The sequence below is a fragment of the Leptonychotes weddellii genome, chromosome 10, assembly GCF_054177405.1.
Source record: "Leptonychotes weddellii isolate Sample4059 chromosome 10, ASM5417740v2, whole genome shotgun sequence".
NCBI lineage: Eukaryota > Metazoa > Chordata > Mammalia > Carnivora > Phocidae > Leptonychotes > Leptonychotes weddellii.
In genome coordinates, this window is record NC_138378.1 from 88,100,889 (window position 1) to 88,119,183 (window position 18,295).

Genomic DNA, 18,295 nt, shown 5'->3' on the forward strand with positions numbered 1-18,295 from the left:
AAAGTTTTTTGTAAAGGGTCAGAGTAAATATTTCAGGTTTTGCTAGCCATATAAGGTCTCTGTCGAATATTCTTCTTCGATTTATTTTATAGCCCTTTAAAAATGTAAAAAAAAAGAGAAAACAAAAAAACCATCTTGGCCATCTGGTGTACAATATGGGCAGCAAGCCATATTTGGACCTTGGCCATAATTTGCCGACCCCTGTCCTAGAATTTTTTAATGTGAGGATTACCAGGTTTTAAAAAGAAAGAAAGAAAAGCTCATAAAATAAAGGGAAGAAACTGGATGATAGAAACAGTGATACTGGTGTGAGGTTCTAGCCATAGAATTCTGGTACTTTAAAATTGGAAGTATTTGAGATCATTGTTTTCAGGAAAAAAAAAATAGTTGGGAAGATTCTTGTTGATTTTTATAAAATGCACCAATTTTTTCTTCCATTAACCAATTTAATTCTTCATAGCTTAGTTTTTTTTCTGATCATTTATCAGTTTTTTTAAAAATTTTCAAAGTTCTGAAACTAGCTCAGATGAACATGGAGAGATAGATTCCTGTGTAAGTTTATAAATGATAAATTCCTGTATAAATTATAAATATGAGGCAGGTAGGTACTGTATCTTTAAAAGACATCAAATAGTACCATTGTGTATGGCGCACATTACCTTTACAGTTTGTTTGTTTGTTTATTTATTTATTTATTTTTAGCAAATGTTAGATTTTCACACATTGGGAGATTAAATTCTGCCAGGTACCACTAATAACTCTTAAACAGAATATAGCAACCACTCTTCTGTCTACTTTCATATTTTACCTATATGATTAAACATCTACAGAGAAGAGCGAGGGAGCCTAAATAGAGAAATGTATGGGTTTCCCAGTTGTTTTATAGTGATTTGGAAATAATATTTGAGCTGTTCAAGGAAATAGTCATTTATCCATTAATTTCTCAGGCTTCTCATCCAACTTCTGTTGAGTGCTTACTGTGTGCCAGAGACTGTGCTGAGCATTTAGACCACCTCAGCTCTCAAAGTACTGAAGGCTCTTTCTTTTGGAATGAAGAAAATTTACAACACCCTTTTCACTTTGTGCTTTTTCTGTAAGATCTGTTTCTTACTGATAACTATATCATATATATCAATTTTTCTATAAATGTTTTCTGTTATTTGGAGTCTCAAGCAGTGCCTCTCAGGCAAAGGGAGGGCTCATTCTGTCCACTTGGTGTAGTAACAGTGGGAATTACTACAAAGTAAAAAATTTTTCAAAATTTCACTCTTCTGGGAATATTGGCATATTAAATAGTATCAGCATAGGGGAATATAGCGGCAATTATAGTTAACTCTTCTTGAGTGCTTATTATATACCTAGCATTGTTTTCAGCATTTTACATGTATTCACTTATTAAATCCTCATTATAACCCTGTGAAATAAGTACTCATTTTATAGAGGAGGGATCAAGGCCTGGAAGTGCTTTGTGGAAGAAAAGGATGTGGAGTCAAAAGGTCACATGAAAACGCTTCACATGATGTCCCCCTAATACTCTTCTCCAAGAGACCTTAGCACATTCCAGGGGCCATCAGTAAAGAAACTCATTTAACTTTGCCGAACTCTTGTTTCCCATGCATATTTGACCAAAGAATCCTTGTTCTTGTCCCCATCCCCCCAAAACACTAAAACCCACAAAACTGGAGTTCTGCAGAACCGAAGTTTTGAAATGATAGCTTAATAGAAATGTCTGTTACAGCAACTCAAACTTTTCCAGTTCTTGCCTATTCCTGGTAGATACAAAGCAGGTATTTCCTCAGCATCCTTAATGTGCAAGGTACAGAGAATTCACTTCATTCAGCTTGTAGCAAAAGTTGAAAAATATGGGACATCACTTTGGAGAAATCTGGTTCGGATACAAGGCAGAGAGTATCTTTCAGTCGTGTGGCACCTTCTATTTGCACATGCTGGGAGGCTGTGTCTTGGAACCCCCATGAGGGGCTGCATCAATTCCTCCAGGCAGCCTGAACAGTTGAGGAGGCAGAGGCCAACCACAAAAATTAGTATGGATAGAGAACATGGAAGGAACTTTGGAGAGCATTAACTATCATTTACAAGTAGTAGACAGTGGAAAGAAGGCAGAAAAGAATGGTGCTAAGGCAGAAGGCAGAGAGAAGTGGCAGAACAGCTAATTATATACACAGCTCTAGTTAGGACACAGCCTACTCTTTTGTTCCTGCCCTTTATATTTCTGAGTTTGTGTACAGATTTTTCTTCTCATCCAGATTGCTTTATCTATTTTTTAAGTTCTTTTTGGCACCTAGCATGGTACTTCCTTAGATAGCTTATTGCATACTTCAATAAATGATGGAATAGTTTGAAGGAGAACTTTGAACAGACATGACCCCCTCCTTCATGTGGTAGATAGAAGTAAAGCCAAAAGTAACTAGTTCAACGAGAGATTAATAGTAACTTAATACAGAGAGATGGAGAAATACTAGAAGAGTAGAAACTGTCCTTGCAGGTATGTGCCAGTTATTGACATTTTGAAAGTGCTGTCTTCAGAAGCCAGTTGGTTGCCTTCCTAAAGGTGTTTCAAAGAGCAGTGTTACCTTGGTGGATTTGCCACAGCCTAGGATCTGACTTAGAACTTTGCAGACTTGGAAACCTGGTTTTTCAACACTGAGAAGCAGGCCCAGGGGCCTCCTAGCACTCCTTTAGAAGAATTTGCAGTTCTGTTTGGAAAGCCTCAGTAGAATGCTATGAGGGAACAGAAAATGACTGAATGGTTATGAGAAAGAGAGAGAGTGAAGTTAAAAGAATTTTTTTACAGAAGAAAGAGAAAGATTTTGTTAGTTTAGACCACAGAAGGATTTTAGATTAGACAGGCCATGAACAGTATCAGACAGGCTGTTGAAAAATGAGAGGACACCCCCTCTCCAAGCCTAGTGATTAGGTGGGGCTAGAAATAAAAACCACAGAGAGGTGTGGGATGAGCTTGCCATTGTGGTCTCTTTGTGGTGTGAACAGTGGCTCTAAGGAGAAGAAAATGCTTGCCAGACTTAGAGAAATTGTAGTATCAGTGAAGAAAACAGTTTATTCATGGAGAAAGGTTTTAGAAAATGAAAAGGGAGCAAGCTGTAATACCTGATCAGAGAGCCTTGACTACCACTGGAAATGGGGGTGACAGTGATTAAGCAGTTTCTGGTGTCTGTTTTGTTTTTAGTTTTGGCTTCCTGTAGGTGGGCAGTCTTGCTGACCCAGGCATTTTTTTTTTAATAGCCACATAGAGCCACAGAAGAAAGAAGGCTCTGATAGATATACCATTGGAGAAAAGGAATCAAAGTTTGAACAAGTTGGATTTTTTTTTCCAGAGTTTGAGTTTTTGTTTTTATTTTTGTTCGTTTTGTTCAGGGTGGTTCTTAATTCTGAAAAGGCAGAAGAGGTAAGTGAAGGCATGCATTTTTAACTCACTGTGCCCATGCACTAAGTGTGGTGGTGAAGGAGCTACTCTATTAAAAAGAAGCTAATTGAAAATGGAAAGAGGTACCCAGTGGAAAGGATACAGAAGATAGTTCAGTGGACTATAAAGGCCAAAAGGGAAGAAATACTTAGGGTGGTAACATCATTTTCTGTTATCTGTTTTATGTTTGTTGCTAGCAAAAGTTTATATGCAGTTCCAACACAAGAGGTATTCTTCAGGAGGAAGAGTACAATATGTCCTCACTTGAGGATATTGGAAACGAGTGGGTGAACCAGGACTATAGAGGAATTGGGAATCTTCTTAAAAAGAAGAGCAAAATTGAAACAAACTGTCCCTGAGATTAAGTGTTTAAGAGAATAAGGAGCTGAACTAGGCCAGGAATGGGAACCAAGAGGAAAAACTCTGGAGTTTATGTTTGTAAAATGCTGATCTCTTATTTAGATTGATTTAGGTTGTAAAATCTTTTGGGGTTTGTTGTAGGAAATTAGCAGTAAGTAAAGCATGTCATATTTAAGTACTTTTTTTTTTTTTTAAAGATTTACTTATTTTATTTTAGAGAGAGCGTGAGTAGGGGGAGAGGGAGAGAGAATCCCAAGCAGACTCTGCACCCAGCGAAGAGCCTGACGTGGGGCTTGATCCCATGGCCCTGAGATTGTGACCTGAGCCGATATGAAGAGTCAGATACTTAACTGACTGAGCCACCTAGGTGCCCCATATTTAAGTACTTTTTATTTTTTTTATTTTATTTTTATTTTTTTTAAAGATTTTATTTATTTATTCATGAGAGAAAGAGAGAGAGAGAGGCAGAGGCAGAGGGAGAAGCAGGCTCCCCGCGGAGCAGGGAGCCCGATGCGGGACTCGATCCCAGGACTCTGGGATCATGACCTGAGCCGAAGGCAGACGCTTAACCGACTGAGCCACCCAGGCGTCCCTATTTAAGTACTTTTTAAAAAAAAAAACACTAATCTGTAGAACTGTGCTGTCCAGTATGGTGGCCACTTTCCACATGTAGCTGTTGGGCATTCTTACCAGACACTGCATTACTCAGAGGTTCAAGTTAGAAATGTGTGTGTTGTTTTCTTCAGTAGATGCAAATGTGTAATACTGTAGTTTGTGGTGTTTTTAAAATAGCATGTAAGAAGGACAAAGATTCACACCAGTTCTGAAATGAGTAAAATGTTTGTAGTCCCAGTGATGGACTCAATCCGTGGATTATCTGAGAAACTGCCATTTGAAAATATCTCAGAAATGAAATGTTAGCCATGGTCTCTAAAGCAAAGTTATAGGATTCTAACCCTTTTGGGTGAACTTTGATTTTTGTCATTTTTGCCATTCTCTGAATTTTTTAAGCACTTGACTTGGTCACCAGTAACATTCAGCCAAGCCCACACCTGTGGAGTAAAGAAATGTCATTAATTTCCCAGAATTTCAGCTTTTACCCCCCAAGAATGTGCCCGTAAAGGAGACCAGAAAAGAATGTATTTGTAAGCCTTTAAAAATGCAGTGAAAGGTGTAGTGGAGTGTCTGTGGGAATCGGCAAGAGGTATTTTTATTTCATTATTACCAGAAATAGGCACCAACCCAGATCGGCAAAATTATGAGTGGAGAGGGGTAAATAAGAGTCTCATGCTCTACCGACTGAGCTAGCCGGGCGGAGAGGGGTAAATAGATGGGGCTGTCAGCTAGGTTCCTGCAGGACAACAGCTAACTGTGGAGGTGGGATCTTGTTTTAATTATTTTTGGAATAACATGGAAATTCTAAATATGGAGCTAACAATGTGCCAAGTCTTTTCAGAGGCCTGGCAGTTAGGATAATTAATGCTTAATGCTTTGTGGGATAATTGTGTGGATGTGGGTTGCTTCTAACTTAGTCACCTAAGTCAGTAGTATTGTTTTGAGGTCTTTTTATGGAAGAGGCACAAAAGATTTCTTTATTAGAGAATATAGTGGCAGTGAACAGAGATAATTGTGACATCAGTGACCTTACTTACTGGTGGCTTTGTTAGGGGGCGGGGTTCCTCCATCCTACGGTGTTCCTTTAAACAAGGAATAGTTCTAAAGCTGATGGTGCTCTCATGGCACACATTGGAGATTTGGGAGCAGAATTAAAAAAAAAACAAAACGGGAGCGCCTGGGTGGCTCAGTTGTTGAGTGTCTGCCTTCGGCTCAGGTCATGAGCCCAGGGTCCTGGGATCGAGCCCCGCGTCAGGCTCCTCGCTCAGCGGGAGGCCTGCTTCTCCCTCTCCCACTCCCCCTGCTTGTGTTCCCTCTCTCGCTGTGTCTCTCTCTGTCAAATAAGTAAATAAAAAATCTTAAAAAAAAAAAAGTGAAATTATAATTTAATTGAATGTTTAGCTAGCTTGTTGGTTGTAGTATCATGCTAGTTGTTTTCTTTTAAAAATTGAAAGTTTTCTGCTGGAAATGCCATTATCCAGAATACAGCACTCCTTAAGATTTCCACTAGTTGTTTTTTTTTTTTTAAGATTTATTTATTTATTTATTTGACAGACACAGCGAGAGAGGGAACACAAGTGGGGGAGTGGGAGAGGGAGAAGCAGGCTTCCCGATGCAGGGCTCGATCCCAGGACCCTGGGATCACGACCCGAGCCAAAGGCAGTGCCCAACGATTGAGCCACCCAGGCGCCCCTTTCACTAGTTTTTAATGTGTCTTGGTCATGTGTCTTCTGTTGCATTATAGACAGTGGGTTAAGTTTTGGGGGCCAATTATATTTCATGCTTTTGTAGTTTCCTGTGCTTTGTAGTATTTGGATTTGGTTATTACCAGGTTAATTAAGGCTATGACTGCCTCCTACCCTTTATTCCTGCTCAGCGAATCAAATACCCAAATATTCAGTGTGACAAATTTTGGGACACCTGGGTTGCTCTATCAGTTAAGCGTCTGCATTCAGCTCAGGTCATGATCCCAGGATCCTGGGATCTAGCGCCCGCATTGGGTTCCCTGCTCAGCGGAGAGTCTGCTTCTCCCACTCCATCTGCCTGCCGCCCCCTTGCTTGTGTGTGCGCGCACGCGCGCTCTCTCTCTCTCTGTCAAATAAATAAAACTTGACAAGTTTTTTGAAGAGGATATCATCGTATATCGCATATCATCGTATTCCCACACTGTTGGTGCTGTAAAAATCAAAACAGCACTGAATACTATATGGAAGTGCCCAAATAACTCTTGTCTTTTAAATATAATTTTCTTATTAAAAATGATGACTTTGAAGAACTGTTAGAGTTCATTCATTCAGTAAATACAAATTAAGAAGCTTATTATTGAGTGTCTGTGCCTGTCTCTGTGCTCAGTGCTTTAATTAGCCCCTCATTTGCTGCCCCCAACCCTTTGAGGTACCACTGTGTTACAGTAAGGAAACAGATTTTAGAGAATTGAGTAACAGATTGCCCAAATTCATACTGCAGAGCTAAGATTGAAGTCCATGCATAGTTGGCTCTACTAATCTGTACTCTTTATCAGTAATCCCCCTTCAAAGTAAGGGGTTGTGCCGAGATGAGCAAGACAGAGTTCCTGCCATATAAAAGACTGGAAACTGCCCTACCAAACAGATTGTGAGATGAGCCATGTGAGAAGTTCAGATAAAGGACATCTAGAGTTCTGTGGATGGAGAGATTATTTAGGAAAGCTGTAGAAAATGTGGTAATTGAGCCTGGGCCTTGAGGTTTTCAACTCTGTTCTCAGCTGCTCACTTTCTGATTGTACTTTTGCAAAAATTAACCAGCACCTACATTGGGAGGTAGGATCATGGCTTCTAATGTCATAAAGCAAACAGGTCTTCTATCTAGACTAACTTTAATTCACCTGGACACGTCACTCGACGGTAATGAAAGTTGCTGGATCAAGTTACCTGAATATGTTTGTATGTTTTTCTTGGCCTGCACCTCTATCTCCATTCTATTCTCAGCATGGCTATTTTCCTCCTCTGATTCTTCACACCACATGACAAACACCTCTAGTTCATCCTGTTGGCCAACCATTGCTTTCTTCCTCGACACCCACCCCTATGTTGCATAACTTCCCCTCCTGGCATAAACCTCTTGGTTTTCCATCCGAGCTCTCTTCCTCTCAGAAGAGAAAAGCGGAGGGACAGGGATCTTGGTGAGAAAAAGAAAACTAGTTTTCTTTCTGATTCTTTAAGAGTTGTGCCATAGACACGTGGACTTGCTCAGTTCCTCAAGTTGCATCTGTCTCCGTTGTGCTGCTCTGGGCCTTCCTGGTATCTACAGAATAACCTTCTCCCTGTGAGATGCTCTTTCTCCCCTCTCTGCCTTCTCTATTGAGCCTATGGGCTGTCTTCTCTGTACAATTTCAGTATGCCTGGATTTCAGTTACCACATTTGAGGTTCCCCCCAACAACAAGGTTCAGATTTCAGTTACCACAGTATATTAACTAAGTAATTGCATAAACTACAAAGGGTCCTACCAGCTCTTTGGTGCACAAATCACTACATAAATAACAGATGTGCATCATGATCACAGCCAACCATATCACTTTTTTCCAGGTCTGTCAGTGGTTAGTCACTGAGCATCTGTTACCCTCAGACAGCAAGCTTGTAGTTGTCTTGCCTGCTCATCTCCTAGAGGTGAACCCACAGCATATTACAGAAATGGATAGTTGAAAGAGGAGCTTGGTCAACAAAGATGAATTGCTAGAAGTGAAATTAAATGTGATTAGAAACTAGATTTGAAAAATGACAATGGCAGGGTGAAGCTAGAATGAGACGTAGGCCTATATGAAGTTATGATATAAGCCATACTGAAAAAGCCCAATGAATGTCAAAGTAGAGGCACTTTGACATCTTTTAAATTGCACGAGGAACAGAAAGCTGCCTATGGTTTAAACGGAGCATTTACTACTAGTTCAGATTGAAGATTGTTTAAGGAAGAAGAAAAAGCCTCCATCAGTTTGGCTGACATTCAGGTTGTGTTGAAGTTAGTTGCCTCCATGAAAGAAAACAGTGATTACAAGGAGAGTGAAGAACTTTATTGCAGTCAGAGATGGTTTCATCAATTCAGAAGCCATCATGAATTGACTAATGTTGAGCTCTCTGAGAGGCTGCTAGTGTGGCTAAAAATGCTGCTGTGAAATTTGTATCCAGACTCCAAAGATTAGTTAAGGCAGGTGTTATGATGATTGTCAAGGAAGGCAACCATCAAGAACTTAACAAAAGATACGGGATTGTGAAGTGATCATGAAGGATATAAGGGATAGATGAACTCGGTTATAGGAGACAACACAAGAGCGTGACTTTAAAACCAATGTTTACCTGGCCAGTTAGCTGTGGCCGAAGAATTGGGGTCAGGAAAATACAAATGTGGGTACCTGGGGGTACAGTCTTGGAGTATGAGGGAGAGGTACCATAGGGCAAGGTTTTTATCTTAGTCCTTAAATGTTACTTACATGTTTGGGGGCAGAGATCCTTAGTTTACAAGATGACATTTTTCCAGAAAGGGAGAAGCTTAGAAATGGTTAATCTAATCCCTTGCTTTGTGAGATTTAGGCTTAATATATGAAGATATACATTGATACATTGATATATCTTAATAAATGAAGATAATACATTGTTTAAGGATAGAATGTCAAGAAATATGATTTTAGAAACACATGATAACTTATATTCTGTGAATTTGGATTTTGCATTCTCCCCATATTCCTCCAACTCCTTTTTGTAATGGAATATCTATTTACTTTCCTAAAAATCTCATGGTGGGGGTGGAGGTCAGGAACTAGCAATGTTAGTTATTTCTGATTATTTTGTAGCCTTGTTTATAGCTAAATTTGAAGGTGGGTAAAAATAAGTGGTTAATTAGGAACTATGTTGTCTAAGTAAATACCTCTCCAAGTTAAATGGGTTACATATATTTAGAGTTTGCAGAGCTTAAATTCATAATTCATGGCTTGAATTACTTTTAGGAAATGTAATTTGCAATTAGTCTGTAAGTTCTGATAAAAAAAGGAAGTTAAGAAATTTTGTTTACTTTTGCATTTGCTTAAAGAGTTATTACCTTCTTAACTATAAAAGTAATATATGTTCATTATAGAACATTTAGAAAACATTGGACAGCATAGAGTGTGTGTTAAATCACTGTCCTCTGGACTGCCTACTACTCGTGGTTAGCTAGTTAGCTACTACTCCGTGGTGTGTCCTCCCGTTGTTTCTAGCCTCCTGGTGCTGCTCTGATAGTTGGTGCCCTGTTCTGGGTTGTCCCAGCCCATGCCAGAGCAGTTGGTAAATAATGTGTGCAATCCAACTTCTTTGGGGTCATAGTTAATTTTCCTACATATCATAACTTCCCCCCCCGTAATATTATATCCTGAACATCTGGGAAGATGAAATAGATTTTCTTCCTTTGTGAATTGCCTACTTAAGGACTTTGCCCTTTCTCTGCTGGCTTTCATTGTTTATTAAAATTCGTAGTTACTCTCTGTTAGGTCCCTTCTTTGACTCTACAAACTTTTATACATGTACCTCATATCAGAAACAAAAAAGAAAAAGCTTGCTGCCTCTCCTTACTTGTTAGTAGGAAAACATACTCATGCTCTTATGAGTGTGAGGGAGTAGGATAAACTTTGGTAAGTAACCTGATTTAAATGTACTCCTTGGTCCAAGTGTCTTTCGATAGATGAATGGATGAAGAAGATGTGGTATAGATTCATAATGGAATATTATTCAGCCATAAAAAAAGAATGAATGAAATCTTACCATTTGCAATGACATGGATGGAGCTAGAGGGTATAATGCTAAGTGAAATCAGTCAGTCAGAGAAAGACAAATACCATGTGTTTCCACTCATGTGGAATTTAAGAAAACAGGCAAAGGAAAAGAGAGAGATAAACCAAAAAACAGGGATGTCTGGGTGGCTCAGTCCTTAAGCGTCTACCTTCAGCTCAGGTCATGATCCCAGGGTCCTGGGATCGAGCCCCACGTTGGGCTCAGCGGGAAGCCTGCTTCTCCCTCTCCCACTCCCCCTGCTTGTGTTCCCTCTCTTGCTGTCTCTCTCTGTCAAAATAAATAAATAAATAAAATCTTTAATAAAAACATAAAATTGGGCGCCTGGGTGGCTCAGTTGGTTGGGCGACTGCCTTCGGCTCGGGTCATGATCCTGGAGTCCCGGGATTGAGTCCCGCATCGGGCTCCCTGCTCAGCAGGGAGTCTGCTTCTCCCTCTGACCCTCCCCCCCTCTCATGTGCTCTCTCTCTCTCTCTCAAATAAATAAATAAAATCTTTAAAAAAAATAAAATAAAAAAATATATAAAAACATAAAATTAAAAAAACCAAACAAACCAATAAACAGACTCTTAACTAAAGAGAACAAACTGATGGTCACCAGAGGGGAGGTGGGTGAAATAGGTGATGGGGATTGAGGAATACACTTGTCGTGATGAGCACCAGGTGATGTATGGGATTGTTGAATCATATTGTACACATGAAACTCATATAACACTGTAAACTGTACTGGAATTAAATTAAAAAAAATAAATGTACTCTTTGGAACTGGAAATCAAGAAGGTGCCTGACAAACTTAGAGATTGCCAAAAGCACAATACTTTTGGTACTGATGGTTGGTTGGGCATTCATGAAAGATTGCTGCCAAAAATACCTTGTTTGTGTCAGCGGGATTTATCCCAGACTTGGTGTTGCAGCTTGACTGCATTTGTGTTAGTGCCGGGCAACGATTCAAGGCTTATTTACATTTAAGTAAATATTTCCAAAGTTCAGGTGATTAATATTTTTAACAATCATTTATTTTTAGGTCACAGAAGCTTCATGATTGGACTCTTAAGATGTGGATGCATCCACAAGTTGATTAGAATATTCATGTGCGTGTGCAACCCTTAGGGTAGGATCCTGTAAAAGTACAGTTCTGTGAGATCTAATCCCAGTCAGCCGATCCATTATGAATAACCTGAGATGTTTTACTTTTGTAGTTTGTAGAGCTACGCCAAGTTTATATTCATACCCAGTTCAGGTTCTAGTGGTCCTTGGTGAAATGGGTTAGGAGGGGACTGTTAAAGGAGAATATGATAGTAACAGCTTCTACATCTTAATATGTGTACAGAAATAAAGTAATGCTTCCTTACCACTTGATTGCAAAGTTGATTTTAACAGCTGGCCTGGTGTATGTTCTGCTCTAGCGCCCACCTGAAGTGGTAGCCCCGGCTCAAGATTGGTTATCCTGACTGTACTGTAGAGGCCTGAGTCCCTGTACTTTGGATCACTCAAAAATGAACATTGTTCTTCCTCTCATTAGCACTGTTTGTACGAATCATTTTGGCACATATGTATGTAGTTTTATCTGCCTGATTGGACTGAAAGCACCTTGAGGCAAATACCGGTGTTTGCTGTTTTTAATCTCAAAGTGTGTAGCACAAAATGTTGCACCCAACAAAAGTCTAAAAATAGATGGTTCCCATTCAGAATCTTGTGATTCATTTATAAATATGCCAGTTTAACAGGGAAAGAGTAGTGGATATGGGCAATTGAGTAGTGAATCTCTTGGCTGACACCTGCTTCAAGTGTGGGCTTGTATAGTTCCAAAAATATCATGTGACTCATCAGAGTCAATTTTGTCTTGGTGTAAAACCTTACTAAATATGTAACTGTCATCTGACTTAATATTTTTTTCTTACTTTCACTGGCTGAAGTGCCTCTCTGGGTGTAGTTCTGTTTATTTTCTGTACAAGTCTCTGGGTCAGAGGGTTGATGTTACCACTGATTTCCACAAGATGGCAGACCAGACCCTTTTATTGTATTGCTAGGTTTCAGACTTTTTGACGCTCGTCTATGCTCTTAATTGCATTAAAATCTTTTCCGCTTTTTCTTTAGATGGGCAGTATCAAACCGAGAAATGCTCATAGCCCAAAACAGCTCCTTGGAATTTAAACTACACAGACTGTATTTTATTAGCTTATTAATGGGTGGAACTACGAATCAGCGAGAGGCATTACAATATGCTAAAAATTTTCAGCCATTTGCCCTAAATCATCAGAAAGGTGAGTCTGGAGTCAAATGTTTTTGATATTTGTTTTTCTGTTTGGGCATGGAGCCTGACATGGGGCTTGAACTCACGACCCTGAGATCAAGACCTGAGCTGAAATCCTGAGTCAGACACTTAACCAGCTGAGCCAGCCAGGCGCCCTGAATGTTTTTGATATTTGAAACAGACCTAAAGCCACCACTGGGATTTGAGTTTATCTTAAGGAGATGTAATACATATTTGCTAATGAACTGAAAGAATTGTAGATGATTATCACTTAGGAAAAAGGTTTGCCTGGACCTAGAACAAAAGTAAAACATTGAAGCCTCTAGGATGAAAGAGACATTGCATTTTTGGGATTCCATATGTAAGAGATATGAGAAAGAGCAAGGCCACCCCCCATGCTGCTGATACTGCCCCCACACAGTGTCTGAGGGCACACCAGGGTGACAGTGACACTGAGCGCCAGTGTGGGGGTACCAGTGTTCTGGCCCGTTCTACGGCCAGAGATCTGTGATGGCCTCATTTATGATGTCATCTTTACTGCTCTAGACAGTGGTAGTTATACTGTGCTATATATAAGAATAAAGTAACTTGAGGTTCATATTTAATGTTTTCCTTTTCTTCCCCTTTCTCTCTATGCCATTTCTCTAATTTAGGTTGAAGGGAGAAACCAAGCTTAAGGACGAGAATTTTAAGAGACATTGTTAATAATTCAGGCTATGTCAGTTGGGGGAATTTTTGCGTTTCTCAGCCCTTATTTTGGGTGTGATCATTCACACTTACAAATTGCTGCTGTTTTTGCGTAGACATTCAGGTTTTGATGGGAAGCCTTGTGTACCTGAGACAAGGGATTGAGAACTCGCCGTATGTTCACCTACTTGATGCAAACCAGTGGGCTGACATTTGTGACATCTTTACAAGGGATGCCTGTGCCCTCCTGGGGCTCTCGGTGGAGTCCCCCCTCAGCGTCAGGTATGGAGACGGGTTGGGCTCTTGAAATATGTGCTGCTTTATTTTGGTTTTTCTTAATTTCTTGTCTAGTTCTTGGTGTCAAACCTGAAGAGAACGTTTGTCTTTCTGAGGGACGGTACAGGTGGTATTTCAAGAGATGGTCACAATCGGCAGTGAGACGGTTTTAGAACAGCGTGACCCGTGAACCTCTGGGTGTCCCTGAGAACCTTTTCCACTGTGTTGATATTTGCACAGATGGTGCAGAAATAATAGTGGATTAAACTGCTCGAGCCTTAGCACAGGTCAGTGCAGTGGTCCCAGACTCCGAAAGGACTCTCTGTATTCCTCACACGCTGTACTCCACCACACACTTGCAGTTTAAGACACACTAGCTTTACTTCAGACTGTTCTTTAAAAATTATTAGTTTTATTACATCCTGACCTTTAGGCACACATCTTTTTAATATTCTTTGTGACAAAGTGGGAAGTTCTCATAAAGCACTTCAGCATCAAGCCATATCATGCTTGTCTCAAAAAACACCTGTATGTTGTTTGAGTTTTATGAGCCATAAACTATTTTTTTTTTCCATGAAACAGTTCTTGAATGAATCACTAAAAGATAAACTACAGTTAATTATACTTAGGTTTTTGGCAGATGTTTTTTCACATGTATGAAGTGAGTCTGTCATGTCAAGGAAAGCAACTATCTTTTTGTATCTTTTAAATTCTTAAGTTTAAGCTAAAATAGAAATTTTGGGAAACTTGTACCTGCCACCGTGGGCTTGACAGCTTCCCAGTACTTTTCTGATGAGATTGGTGATATTAATGAATTTGAGTTCTTTGATATTGTATAATGAAATGTGTTAACACTTAGAGGATCTAAATTCACTGTGATCTTACAAAATCATACGTGAGTAAAAGATTCATTCACAGTATGAGACAGACAATTGGATTTTAATGTAGCAGGGTACAAAAAGATTCAATGATAAGGATTCAGATTTCACTTTGCAGCTAACCTTAAGAAACTATCCCTTGGGGCGCCTGGGTGGCTCAGATGGTTAAGCATCTGCCTTCGGCTCAGGTCACGATCCCAGGGTTCTGGGATCGAGCCCCACGTCTGGCTTCTGGCTCAGCGGGGAGCCTGCTTCTCCCTCTGCTCGTGCTCTCTCTCTCTCTCTGTATCTCTGTCTTGAATGAATAAATAAAATCTTAAAAAAAAAAAAGAAACTATCCTTTGTTGAGTTTTGGTGTGGCATTAAAGGGGAATATCACAATTATCTGAAAGGGCAGTTAAATTACCACATATCTGTTTAAAGCTAGATTTTTTTCCTCCCCGTTTACTTCAATTAAAAGAACAGATTGCAGAAGAAGATATAAGAATCCATCTGTCTTCTATCAAGCTAGGCATTAAAGAGATTTGTTAAAAATGTAAAGCAGTGCCAGTCTTCTCACAAATTTATTTTTGGTTTGGAAAATATAGAGGTTTTTTTTGGGTAAGAATGTTACTTATAACATGTAATATATTTATTATTTTAAATGAATTGATATTTTAAAAAAATTTCTCAGTTTTAATTTCTAGTATAATAATGGTAGATATAACCCACAAAAACAAATGTCTTTTGAGATTCTTAATATCTAAGCATGTAAGTGGGTTCTGAAGCCAAGAAGTTTATGAACCTGTTTTAAGAAAATGACCTTTAGCTCTCTCCTCTTTAATTCCTCAAGTGTTTTGAATCCCTGCTATGTACCAGGCATTGTGTGGGCTACAAAAATGAATAAGGTACCGTCTGCGTTCCATAGGGTGTTCCACCTGAGCGTAGGAGACACTGGTCGAGTTAACTCTAAGGCATGACCAGGCTGCAGGTCAGGTTCTCTGGGGGAACAGATTGTGAAATGGTGGAGATCGACATGCAGGAAGTTCGTTAGGATCAGCCCTGGTGGAGAAATGAAAGCAGCAGAATTAGGCAGAGGGTAAGTTGGACTACAGTGTCTTATCAAAGACCTCAGCCCCTCCCCGAGGAGCCCTGGAGCTCTGATGGGACTGTGGAATCGTCCCAAATTGGGGCAGCAGAGCTGGGCTTCTGTGTCCTCACACAGAGCAGTCATCACATGTGACCCTGGTCAGGTGACTTGCTTCAAGTGAGGACAGTCCTGAAGAGGGACTCAGCTGAGTGTTGACTGTCAGCACTTCCAGATCTGAGAAATGAGCACTTCTGCCCTGGGCGGGGCTGTCCTGGTCTGTATGCAGATTGTTTCAGAGTGTCATTCATGACTGATCAGCAGAGCCTTTTGAATCTGGTGGTTTTGTAAAATGTAAAGCTTTTTTGGGGTGCTAATTCAGCAAAGCAGAGGGCTCTGTGCCCTGTCCAGTGGCTAGCGCCCTCGGCACCTGGAGTCTGGAGGAACTGACATTTCCCAGGAGCAGGCTGTCTGCCACCTGGCCCGGCACTGACGTTTCCTCTTCTGCTCCCCCAGTTTCTCAGCAGGCTGTGTGGCGCTGCCGGCTTTAATCAACATCAAAGCCGTGATTGAACAGAGACAGTGCACCGGGGTTTGGAACCAGAAAGACGAATTACCCGTGAGTTCCACTTTCTGTTGGTTGTTTGTTTGCTCCTGCCTTTAGAAGGACATGGATGGTAAGGGTTTAAAATGCGTGTTTTGCCTTTTAACCTTTTGCCTTTTAACCAGAGAACATTATTACAGCCGTTCAGCCAGGATTCTTTTATGTTACGTGTAGACATGATTAAAAAATAGAAATGGGAAGCTAGTACACTTTGGAAGCACTGGAGTTTTTTTTGTTTTTGTTTTTATTTTGACTTAGAAAAATAATAAAATTTTGACTTAGAGCGGCAGTGCGAACTCATGAAGGAAGACATCACAGGTGTGTGGGGGATATACACTTAGCATGCACTGTGTTCTGCAGTGTAGTTGACAAACCACTTACACCATGATTCTTTGAAAATATAAAAGCAGTGAGTCAGTTGGTTAAATTTAGTTTTGTCTTAAGCATTGATATTTATGAGATTATGGATTTGTACTTACTAAAATAGCACATAGCTTTTAAAATAAAGGTTGTCCCTGGGACACCTGCAGTCATCAGTGGCCTTCCAGTGCTGTGTCCACTGCTGTCATGGAACAGACCATGATTTTAAACATCAGCTCCAATCACTTGCCAGCTCCACTGCTTCTCTAAGCAGTAGTTGGTCCATCTCTAAAATGGGGACCATCCTTCTCTTTATGGGACTGTTAAAGGCTAGAGATAACATTGGTATGCTCACAATAACATGGGACGCATAGTAGGTACTCCAGTTTTGCTGCCCTAGTAGTCATGACATGGAGTGACAAAGGTCATCGTATGTGAGTTCCCACCGGACCTCTCACTAGTGCCAGATCAGGCACTAAAACTCTGACTAGAATTACCATTCCTGTTGTGGTTCCTGTTGAGATCCTAAAAGGCTAAATATGCATTTGGAGTTTTGCTTCTTTTTTGCCACACCTGTGCACAGGTTTATCTGCAGATACCTTCCAGCTGGTGACTGTCAGTTGGTTGCCCCAGCTTCTCAGAGATCTGTTTTGGTTAAAGACACAGGTGCATTGGCAGTGCTGGGTGTGGTCAAAATACAGGCAGCTGCCCTGCTTCATTGCTGCTCGTTTGAACACGGGAAAAGAACTTGAGCCTTCACCTGCTTTGCTGAGGCAGGTGCCTGCAAGAGTCTGGCAGTTTCCCAGCGGTGTTACGAGCATCTCTGACATTTGGCACTAGCATAGAGCATACTGAAATCTGAATTTGCCTGAAAAACCTGTGTGTCAGGGTAGTAAAGCAATGGGAGGTGCTGATCTGGCCGTTTTTCCTCAGGATTATTCTGTTACACTTTGTCAACATTCTTGAAAGAGTCTGGGTAGTAGACTTTATATTGATAAACCATTTTAGATGGAAAGAAAACAACTGACGTCTGTGGAGCCACTGTGTGACTCACAGTGGAGTCACTGTGCTCGGTGACTTCATAGCTTTTGTTTGTTTTGCTCACTCTGAAGAGGAATAATCGAGACACCTGCCACGGGCTCTGACGTACAGATTGTGGAAGGTCTTGCTGAACTTGAGCGTCAAGTCCTTGTTCCAGGTGCTTTCTCTCTGGACTGTTACACACAAAACATGGGAAACTCAGATCTGAAGCTTGCACAAAAGTAAACCTTGTTTAGTCTGCCTTTAAAAGAATTATTATTACACTGAATTTTATCACCCACCTAAGTGTGCTACAAAACAGCGTTTCTGGTAGGTTTTGCTCTTAGGGTATATCCTGACAAATTTTCAAGAGTGTTTGACTTCTAGAGCATTGCCTTCCCTTTGACTCCTCAAACATCAGAATTCGGTTTGAAAAGTAGTGTTGTAAATAATTTTGAAGGTTAACTAGAATTGTGAAGTAACACTTGGATCCCTAAGACTACCCATCTTTGAGGTAAGAGTGCTGTAAAAGTTAAATTCAGATGAGTAGCCTGATAAATGTTTTTGCTGCCCAGTGCATATTAACATTGTAGATGGTTTTCTGAAATATAACTTGAGCCTTTTTACTGTTTTTAAGATTGAAGTGGACCTTGGTAAAAAGTGCTGGTATCACTCTATATTTGCCTGTCCCATTCTTCGTCAGCAAACAACAGATAACAACCCACCCATGAAATTGGTCTGTGGTCATATTATATCAAGAGATGCCCTGAATAAAATGTTTAATGGTAGCAAGTAAGTGTCTGACTTTTTAAATGTTGGTAAAAACATTTTTCTTTCGGAACTTAGTGGGAGGGTGGTATCTGATTTTTTGTCAGTCTTTTTATTTGTTCATAAATTTGGTGATTAGATTTATAAGCATGTTCTTTAATCTTAACTTTTG

General features: G+C 40.2%; 2 protein-coding genes across 3 annotated transcripts in view; both read left to right on the plus strand.

The window, feature by feature from the left end:
• The window catches only part of MRPL35 (mitochondrial ribosomal protein L35), a 471,157-nt gene extending 466,964 nt beyond the window's left edge, over window positions 1–4,193 (plus strand). The window contains exon 5 of the mRNA XM_081796750.1: window positions 1,330–4,193. The gene's annotated coding sequence lies outside the window, so the exon portion shown is untranslated. The remainder of the gene's footprint in view (window positions 1–1,329) is intronic.
• Window positions 1–18,295, plus strand: part of RMND5A (required for meiotic nuclear division 5 homolog A) — a 62,970-nt gene that overhangs the window by 39,060 nt on the left and 5,615 nt on the right. For both annotated transcript variants that reach the window (XM_031019478.2, XM_031019479.2), the window contains exons 5-8: window positions 12,308–12,474; window positions 13,268–13,433; window positions 15,888–15,990; window positions 17,993–18,147. In XM_031019478.2, the coding sequence (XP_030875338.1) occupies window positions 12,308–12,474; window positions 13,268–13,433; window positions 15,888–15,990; window positions 17,993–18,147 (591 nt within the window). The remainder of the gene's footprint in view (window positions 1–12,307; window positions 12,475–13,267; window positions 13,434–15,887; window positions 15,991–17,992; window positions 18,148–18,295) is intronic.